The sequence below is a fragment of the Oncorhynchus tshawytscha genome, linkage group LG31 (assembly GCF_018296145.1).
Source record: "Oncorhynchus tshawytscha isolate Ot180627B linkage group LG31, Otsh_v2.0, whole genome shotgun sequence".
Lineage (NCBI taxonomy): Eukaryota > Metazoa > Chordata > Actinopteri > Salmoniformes > Salmonidae > Oncorhynchus > Oncorhynchus tshawytscha.
Window position 1 is genome coordinate 22,661,183 of NC_056459.1, and position 10,351 is coordinate 22,671,533.

The 10,351-nt window shown below is 42.1% G+C and overlaps 1 protein-coding gene across 1 annotated transcript; it reads right to left on the reverse strand.

Annotated features, from left to right (window-relative positions):
• Positions 1-388: 388 nt before the first annotated feature.
• clcc1 (chloride channel CLIC-like 1) lies at positions 389-9,611 on the reverse strand. The gene is made up of 9 exons (XM_042310129.1): positions 9,014-9,611; positions 8,734-8,835; positions 8,515-8,625; positions 8,094-8,318; positions 4,102-4,242; positions 3,433-3,532; positions 3,020-3,117; positions 2,435-2,581; positions 389-2,226 (listed from the first exon to the last, which is right to left on the reverse strand). The coding sequence occupies exons 1-9, from the start codon at positions 9,182-9,184 to the stop codon at positions 1,462-1,464; spliced, it is 1,860 nt and encodes a 619-aa protein (XP_042166063.1). The 5' UTR covers positions 9,185-9,611; the 3' UTR covers positions 389-1,461.
• Between the last annotated feature and the right edge of the window lie 740 nt (positions 9,612-10,351).

The following is a 10,351-nucleotide window of genomic DNA, read 5'->3' on the forward strand; positions in this document are numbered from 1 at the left end:
TCTGGCCACTTTACCATAAAAGCCTGATTGGTAGAGTGCCGCAGAGATGGTTGTCCTTCTGGAAGGTTCTCCCATCTCCACAGAGGAACTCTAGCGCTCTGTCAGAGTGACCATTGAGTTCTTGGTCACGTCCCTGACCAAGGCCCTTCTCCCCCGATGGTTCAGTTTGCCAGGTGGCCAGCTCTAGGAAGAGTGTTGGTAGTTCCAAACTTCTTCCATTTAAAAATGATGGCCACTGTGTTCTGGGGGACCTTCGATGCTGCAGACATTTTTTGGTACCTTTCCCCAGATCTGTGCCTCGACACAATCCTGTCTCAGGGCTTTACGAACAATTCCTTCAACCTCATGGCTTGGTTTTCGCATGCACTATCAACTGTGGGACCTTATATAGACAGGTGTGCCTTTCAAAATCATGTCCAATCAATTGAATTTAGAACAGGTGGACATCTCAAGGATGCACCTGAGCTTAATGTTGAGTATCATAGCAAAGCGTCTGAATACTTGTTTACATAAGTTATTTCAGCCTTGTCACTATGGGGTATTGGTGTAGCTTGAGGAAAACAATGAATTCATTACGTTACAGGCTGTAATGTAACAATGTGGGGGAAAAGGAAAGGGATTTGAATACTTTCCGAATGCACCGTAGTTAACTAGCCAGGCTACAAGATGTGTGTTGAATTGGCTGTCTCGTCTTTATTTTACAGGCTAGGCCTACATGCTGCAATGTCTCCCTCTTCTGGCCCACTCGCATAGATGCAGCCGATGCACCAACCATGACTTTTACATGATTTTCATTACCATATGAAGCCTGTTTGCTATAACTGTGCAAATAACTCACTAATTAGCAAGGAATATCAACAAATGTGCACGTGTGGCTACACACGGATCTCGCAACCATGGATGATTGAAAGACCGCTCTGCCTATCAGTGCAATCCTGCTCAGATATTGGGAGAACAGCAATACATTGCATCCAGACACCACGGATTCTATTCTGATCAGGGAAACTTTTTGATATGGTGATGTGAACTCAAATCTATAAAATGTTAATGTCGAGCCCTAAACACACAACATAATTCACATCATTTCAGAAGAGATGGCGAGTTGCCACAAAATAGTGACAGGATTATTGCACAACATACATACGTCATTCATATTCATGTGTTGACAGTACATGCACATTGACCAGGCACACAAACAAAAGCAAGAAAAACACGAGACAGCAAAAAGAAAATAGGAATAACAAATGTAAAAACACTGAATTAGCTGATTTAAGAGAAGGTACTATTTACCAATTTATGTAGAATCTGAATCATCCCATGTAAAATGCTGTGGTAAGCATTTTAACATACAAGGACAGGGGGCTTACTGACTGTACCCAGAAACAGTTTCCAATATCCATTAGCATACCGCTTAGAATGAAGCCTATGTATTGGCCTAACAGACCTGCTACACTGGATGTGCTACTTAAGCTGAGCAGCGACTGACACGCTCTCAATGTTGTCAATGAAACCTGCTACACTGGCTGCGTTAGCAGGGTGGGTCTGAAGCGTAAAATTACTCTCTGGTTCGTGTTTCAAGAATTTGTCATGTTGCTCGTGCCCGAGACCACTTGCTGGAGTGGCATGCACTGGGCTGGCACGACCTCCAGTATACTCAGCCTGGTGCTCAGCCATGCTATCAGCTGCCCCTTTAGAGTCAGATGCCACATCCTCATCTGGTTTGACTTTCGCTGGAGAGGGTTTAGCTTCTTGCGAGTCATTGCCTTCTGTTGTGGATCCAACTTCAACTGGTTCTTCTTGCATATCTGCCTGAATGTTGGTATTACCCTCTACCGTTAGGGGGTTGGTATCCACTGCATCAGTGAAATCGTCCCAACACTCTGAGATAATCTTGTCCTCGCTGTACCGCCAGTCGGTGTTCCTCAGGGTCTCCACGTACCTCCTGGTCGGTTCCTTTTGCGCCCTGGGGGGGGGGCTCCTCTGGCCGACATAGGTCCTGTCCTGAGCCCCCTGGTTGGCTGCTGGTCCTAGTCGGCGTTTAAGCGGGAGAGGGGAGTATTGAGGGGCGTCCCCCCCTGCCTGTGGGTTGCGGTCTGTCCCTCTCAGACGGTCCTCAGGCATGGGCTGATCCAAGGCTGGGGGAGAGGGATCCCTGGGCCCACCGACACGCAGTGGTCTGGTGATGCCATGCTGGATAGCGGCCTGAGCGCTGCCATACATGAAGACCTGAGGAAAACATTTACTGCTTCAGGGACAGGCAGGAACCAGTTAGTATGACTGCTGGGTGAGTCAGGATCAATTCCATTTCAGCACAGGAAGTAAATAGAAATACTCATTCAAGAATTTACCACCAATTCACTTCCTGATTTGACAGAATTTAAATGGAATTGACCCCAGACCTTGTGACAGTGTTTGTGTGTGCGCGTGTCCTTACCAGGATGGAGAGCACGATGGTGACTAGCACAGGGATCTGCAAGGTGACCGGTAGGTCCTTGAGGAGGGCTCGTAGGAACTCGCTGATCCCCTGACCAATGTGCTTCAGAGGCTCCGTGAAGAAGGTGGTGATGGTCATAGTGATAGCCTTCAGAGACAGAGAGATGATGCATTATCACACTGCATCCTACAGGTCACAGGTCCAGGATATAGGCTAAAAGCTAGTTGTCAACAGGGTTGGGGTCAATTCCATTTGTAGTTCAAGTTAATAAAACCCACATTGCAGTCAGACACTGAATTAGATTGATATTGCATTGTTAAATTAGACAAAGTTTTAATAAGTGAACATGGCAATATTTACATTTGAGGATACTCAAATGGTTAATTGAGTGACAAGAGTAAGGTATGGGTGACTATCTCGCAGTCCTGGCCTATTGAATAGGTTAGCCGTCAACAGGGTTAGGTCAATTCTATTTCAATGCAGTCATTTCTGGAAGTAGACTTAAAACTTGAAGTGGAATGTCAGTTTACTTCCTGAATTGGCTAAATGGAAATGGACTTTCCCAGGTCACCAAAAATAGGTTACCTTAGTTGGTGGTACGAGAAGGATGGGGTTGACCATGAGGACTTCGTAGTACATCTTACAGGGATCGTCTTGGAGAGTCATGGCACCTCTGTACCAATCTGTGGTACAGGCAGAGAGGAGTACACTACAGTAGGCTTCACGACAACAAACCGATGTGCAGTAAACTTAATGCAACAAAATTGTCAAAATGTACAAGCCCATGTGTATTAAGCTATTTTCTTAAAAACGGCATTCTATTATTTGCCAGAAACGAGTGAAGTAATATGTACTTTATTGTATAGTCATGCACCAATGATTACGAAAGTACGATGCATTCAATAAAATGTAGCTTCACTTATATTTCTGAGATGATGCATATCTGATCCCCCTGTGGAAAGGTGATGCCATGCTCACGTGTTATTTTTACATCTCACCCTTCAAGTTATCCCACCAGTCAATTTTCTTCCTCCCAGTGCATTTTGCGTCGACGCCCTCCATCTTCACCATTTTGTTTTGGTGCTCGGCAAACGCAATCTGACATGTCGAGAAAATCCAGTAACATATGGTGGATTAACATTGTGTCATTCGTGTGCTGGAGGCTGGTCTAGCAGTAGTGCCGCCACCCCCAGGACCACACACACAGTTAAAACCCCAGTACTACGCCTGCTTTAATCCCTCATCTCCCAATCACAACTAACCAGTCACAGTCGAGCTCTCCTGGCAAGAAATGTGGTTTCTCTCAAGATATTCCTTGGTAGTGTTCCTTAATTCAGTTGACTGAGTTTTGAAGAATAGAGACAGCATTTAGAAATACCTGAAATAACTGTGCTATAACACACCACCCCCCCCAAAAAAAAAAAAACCATTATTTGCAGAGACCTGAAAGAATATTGTAGTGTTTAGCCTACACTTTTACCCTCAGAACATGAACCAATCCTGAGTCAGGAAAACCTTACACTGAAGGATGCCAGAATGGCCACTGGCAGTTAGAGCTTTGTACCTATTCTTTCAGATAATTATATTAATTTACTACTGAACTTTAGTCATACAGTAAGGGGTAATTAGCATGTGGAAATGTGTGGTGTGTGTGTGCGTTAATTTACCTTGTAGAGATAGAACCAATTCCAGACCAGACTGATGAAGAAGCAGATGGCAAAGATTCTCTTGAACTGGACAAACCAGGAGACTGTAGACCACAGCTCACTGCAGATGATGACCACTATGATTAAGACCCACACAGACACCTGGGAGAGAGATGCCCTTTAAATACAGTACCTTCAGAAAGTATTCACACCACTTCAACATTTTACTGTAATAGATTCTCACCCATCTACACAATGGCAAACTGAAAACATGTTTTTAGAAAAATGTTTGACTGAAAATTAAATATCTAATAGACATACCAGTCAAAAGTTGACACCTACTCATTCCAGGGTTTTTTTTTTTTTTTTTTTTACATTGAAGAATAATAGTCCAGACATCAATACAATTAAATAACGAATGGAATCATGTCGTAACCAAAAGTGTTATCAAAATATATTTAACATATATTCAAAGTAGCCACTCTTTGCCTTGATGACAGCTTTGCATTCTCTCAGCAAGCTTCATGAGGTAGTCACCCTGAAAGCATTTCAATTAACAGGTGTGCCTTGGTAATTTGTGGAATTTCTTTCCTTCTTAATGCATTTGAGACAAGGTAGGGGTGGTATACAGAAGACACCCCTATCTGGTAAAAGACCAAAGTCCATATTATGGAAATAACAGCTCAAATAAGCAAAGAGAAATGACAGTCCATTATGACATGAATGTCAGTCAATGGCTTTCAATTTCAAGAACTTTGAAAGTGCCGTCTCAAAAACCATCAAGCGCTATGATGAAACTGGCTCTCATTAGGACCTCCACTGGAAAGGAAGACCCGCAGTTACCTCTGCTGCAGAGGATAAGTTCATTCGAGTTACCAGCCTCAGAAATTGCAGCCCAAATAAATGCTTCAGAGCTCAAGTAACAGACATCTCGACATCAACTGTTCAGAGACTGTGTGAGTCTTGCCTTCATGGTCAAATTGCTGCAAAGAAACCACTAAAGGGCACCAATAAGAAGAGACTTGTTTGGGCCAAGAAACACAGGCAATGGACATTTGGTCTGATGAGTCCAAATTTTTGGTTCCAACTGCCGTGTCTTTGTGAGACACCCAATAGTTGATCTGATGATCTCCGCATGTGTGGTTCCCAGAGTGGAGCATGGAGGTGGTGTGATGGTGACACGGTCTGTAATTTATTTAGAATTTAAGGCACACTTAACCAGCATGGCTACCACAGCTAGCCTAGTGGTTAGAGCGTTGGGCCAGTAACTGAAAGGTTGCTGGATTAAATCCCCGAGTTGACAAGGTAAAAATATGTCGTTCTGCCCCTGAGCAAGGCAGTTAACCCACTGTTCACCAGGCGCCGAAGAAGTGGATGTTGATTAAGGCAGCCCCCCACACCTCTCCGATTCAAAGGGGTCGACACATTTCAGTTGTACAACTGACTAGGTATCCCATTCTTGAGCAATACGCCATCCCATGTGGTTTGTGATTAGTGGGACTATCATTTGTTTTTCAACAGGCTGTGTAAGGGCTATTTGACCAAGAAGGAGAGTGATGGAGTGCTGCATCAGATGACCTGGCCTCCACAAATCACCCGACCTCAACCCAATTGAGATGGTTTGGGATGAGTTGGACCGCAGAGTGAAGGAAAAGCAGCCAGCTCAGCATGTGGGAAGACTGTTGGAAAAGCATTCCAGGTGAAACTGGTTTAGAGAATGCCAAGAGTATGCAACGCTGCCAAGGCAACGGGTGGCTATTTGAAGAATTTTAAATATATTTAGATTTATTTAACACTTTTTTAGTTACTACATGATTCCATGTGTTATTTCATAGGTTGATGTCTTCACTATTATTCTACAATGTAGAAAATAGTAAAAAATAAAGAAAAACCCATGAATGAGTAGGTGTGTCCAAACTTGACTGGTGCTGTAAGTATTCACTACCCTGAGACAATACAGGTGTTGTTTTTTAACACCTTTGGCAGCAATTACAGATTTCTGGTTAAGTCTAAGAGCTTTGCACACTTGGATTGTACAATACTTGCCCATTATTATTTTCAAATGTCTTCAAGCACCGTCAAATTGGTTTCCCATTTTCAAGTTATGCCATAGACTTTCAAGCAGATTTAAGTCAAAACTGTAACTCGGCCACTCAGGAACATTCAATGTCTTTCTTGGTAAGCAAGTCCAGTGTAGATTAGGCCTTGTGTTTTAGGTTATTGTCCTGCTGAAAGGTGAATTCATCTACCAGTATCTGGTGGAAAGCAGACTGAACCATCTTTTCCTCTTGGATTTTGCCTGTGCTCCCCAGTCCTTAACAATTACAAGCATGCCCATAACATGATGCAGCCAGCACTATGCTTGAAAATATGAAGAGTGGTACTCAGTAATGTGTTGTACAGTATTTGCCTCAAACATAAAACGTTGTATTCAGTACAAAAAGTGAATTGCTTTGCCAAATTTTTTTGCAGTTTTACTTTAGTGCCTTGTTGTAAACAGGATGCATGTTTTGGAATATTTTTTATTCTGTACTGTCTTCATTTTCACTCTGTCAGTTAGGTTAGTATTGTGGCATAACTACAATGTTGATCCATCCTCAGTTTCTCCCATCACAGCCATTAAACTCTGTTAAAGTCACCATTGGCCACAGTGAAATCACTGAGTGGTTTCCTTCCTCACCGGCAACTGAGTTAAGGACGCCTGTATCTTTGTGCTGACTGGGTGTATTGATACACCATCCAAAGTGTAATTAAAAACTTTACCACGCTGAATCTATCAGCACTTCACTCAGAGTGTGCAGCTCTCCAGGCAGTATGGGATATATGAGTCGTATTTCTTTGTGCAGTTATCAGCTATGAAACAAAACACCAGAAATACACAGCCAATGTGTATGGTGAAATAGACAGTCTTACCCGCCAATACTTTAATCTATCCGCATTTGCCAGGTATAAATTTTATGCCATGATTGCAAAACCTCGCTGGTGTTTGTGGTTGAATCTGTGTTTGAAATTCACTGCTCGACTGAGGGACCTTACATATAATTGTATGTGTGGGAAACAGAAGAGTAAGTCATTCAAAAATCATGTTAAACACCATTAATGCGCACAGAATGAGTCTAACTTATGTGTCTTAAGCACATTTTTACTCCTGAACATATTTAGGCTTGCCTCAAAGGGTTTGAATACTTAGACATATCATGTTCTCATTTTTTATTCATTTGTAAAAATGTCTAAAAACATAATTCCACTTTGACATTATGGGGTATTGAATGTAGGCCAATGAGAAATAATCTCAGTTGAATCAATTTTAAAATTCAGGCTGGAACACATTTTGACATTTCTGAAGGCAGTGTAACGTCAATGATAAATATTCCTGCCGCTGTAATGCCAACGAGTAGTGTCAGTTCGGTCTCATTTGTCTTGAATTGAGTTTAAATTACTGCTCTGAATCGTAGTGGTTTATTTCTACTACTAATGATTAACACAAATGTGCCATTTAGCTTTATGCGCTTCTCAGTCAGTCATTGAGTACCAGAGTCAAATTGAGTAGATCAAGTAAAGACCTTTTGTTTGTATATCCTGTTGCCTCCTAGCCTATCGTCTTCTCTTGTATGAACGTCAAAAGACATTTCCTCACGTTAAAACACGCTTTAATTTTTTTTATTTCATCCTCAATGCCTGTGTAGCCTACTTTACAAACGGTCTAATCAATTCCTTTAGGCCAGGGATGGGCAACTCAAGTCCTCTGGGACCTGATTGGTGTCACTTTTGCCCCAGCCCAAGCTATCACACCTTGCTCCAATAATCAACTAATCATGATCTTCAGTTTTGAATGCAATTGGTTTAAAACCAGCTTTGTTTGCCAGAGATGGGGGGAAATAATGACACCACTCCGGCCCTGAAACTGGAGTTGCCCATCCCTGCTTTAGGCAAACCACATAAAACGTGGTGTGCAATTTATAAATCCATTTAGTTTTCAGCATCAAAACCCTAGCTCTGCTACGCATTCTCACCTTCATGACTGTGTCGATCTCCACACCAAAGGTGTCCTCAAAGTGCCAAATCCAGGCCTCGTAGTCATGTGGTTTGAGATCCACCAGGATCTGACTGAGGGCATTGTCCAGAGCCCCCGTTCTCCAGGTGTCCATTCCCTCCAGAAGCTTCCGGATCTCCGTCACCGCTTGCCGAGACAGTTTCACTTTGGCGTCGTAGTGGATATCGTTCTTGACATCGGTGGGCTGGTGGAAGGAATAGGAAAGGAATAGTACAACAAACGTATATGCACTTAGCATAGAGAAAGCATACTACATTCCAAGGTGGTAACATACATTTAAAAAGGTGGATAATACACAGTGGGGAATTGTTTTACATAAAGAGAATAAGATGCATTGATTGTCAGCGTTCATATGAGTTGAGAGAATACCAAAAACGTACCAGGCCAACTTTTTCAATCTCCTTCAGAAGCTTGGTGAGGAATCGCTTGAACACTGGGTTGCTTGACGGCTGCTGTGCAACCTGTGTAATCTTCTTCTTGTACTCTTCAATCTTAAAAATAAAAAAAACAGAAAAGTGACTTTGCCACGGTTTAATGAATAAGCATGAGATGTTGTCCAAAATAATGTTTGATGTTGAAAATCCGTTTCCAACACGAACCTCTCTTTGTAACCCTTCCACTTTGTTGTTGCACTCCCTTACTTCCATTTTATCCAAATCCTGGCTGTATTCCCTTCTTTTGGTGGGTACATTAGGGTACAGCTGTGAAAATGACTTTCATTAATATCACGAGACAAGACAGTGTTTGCTCTATTTTCACATTTCATGATTTTCTTTCATATAGTTGCTATAATATGAAAAAGGAAAAACACCAACAAAGCAATAGAATGATTAACTCATGTCACGGAAACATGCATTGCACAGCTGCTTTGTACTGTACCTCAGCAGGCTGAGCAGGCTTTCTCATGGTCTTTGAGCTTGCATCGTAGTTCAACATATCATGCGGATCAAGCCATTCGTCGTCGTCCATCTGCCCTTGAGCAACCAGCAATAGGCTGCATACAGCAACAGTGAAAATGTGCATCACGACCGCACTTGTTGACGTCTTCATGTTAAAATGTCTAACGTTAGCCAATGGAATAGCTAGCTAACCAACTACAGAGAACTCTGGGCTTTTAAACCAGAAACAGACACCCTAAATAAACCCAACAGAGCAATAAACATCAATGACAACATAGCTGCATATTCTTCTGAGCAGGTGTAACTGAACAACAGTTACGTTAGCTAACGTTAGGCTAGCTACACAGACTATACCTAGTTCCTGTAGCTAGCTGCTATCAAATCAACAACGGGAAAATTAAATAACAACTAGGTAACAGACTAGCATAGAATTTACCATAAATAATATACTATATGGATAATGTACTACACGTAGAATAGGCTAGCAACTGACAATCCATACTATTTTCTAACGCACAGGAATGCCAACTTTTGAAGACAGTTTGCGTGAGATTCTTCTTCGTGTTGCTTATTGCTGCCATTCGCAGGTCGGAGTGCGTATTGCACATTTTACAACAAAAAAAAATGTGAAGGGAAAGAAATGTAATTGCGTCACCATCTAACCCTGCACCTATACACTATCCCCAGTGCTTGACTTGGACTGAAATAGGTGGCTGTACCCCTTTGTGGGTGCTGGTACTGTTTACATTTTTTTTTATTTAAACGTTATTTTTATTTATTATATTTTAATAAAGGTGAAATAAAAATATTAAAAAAATGTAACTAGGCAAGTCAGTTAAGAATAAATTATTATTTACAATGACGGCCTACCTGGGAACAGTGGGTTAACTGCCTTGTTCAGGGGCAGAACGACAGATTTTTACCTTGTCAGCTCTGGAATTCGATATAGGAACCTTTTGGTCATGCTCTAACCACTAGGCTACCTGCCGCTCCACAATACTTTTCAGTTAATATTGTATAAAAGGAACAGGAGCTCAAAAAGCAAGTCACCCACTGACTGTCCCCAAAAGCCCCTAAACAATCCAAGACCTTCTTAAAAATGGAACCCTTTGTCTCAAAACTTCCTATAGATCTTCTGCACTAAAATGTCTCACACCCAAATATTTCTCTGCTGCTGCAACTACCACACTTCTGTGATTTCTGTTCCATCAGTACAGTGCAGTTGATCACCATGGCTATAAACACAAATAATCCAACCTTACTAAAACTCATCCTCGCTCTCTCTCGAGGCCTACTCACCAGGGTCCTCCCAGTCAAC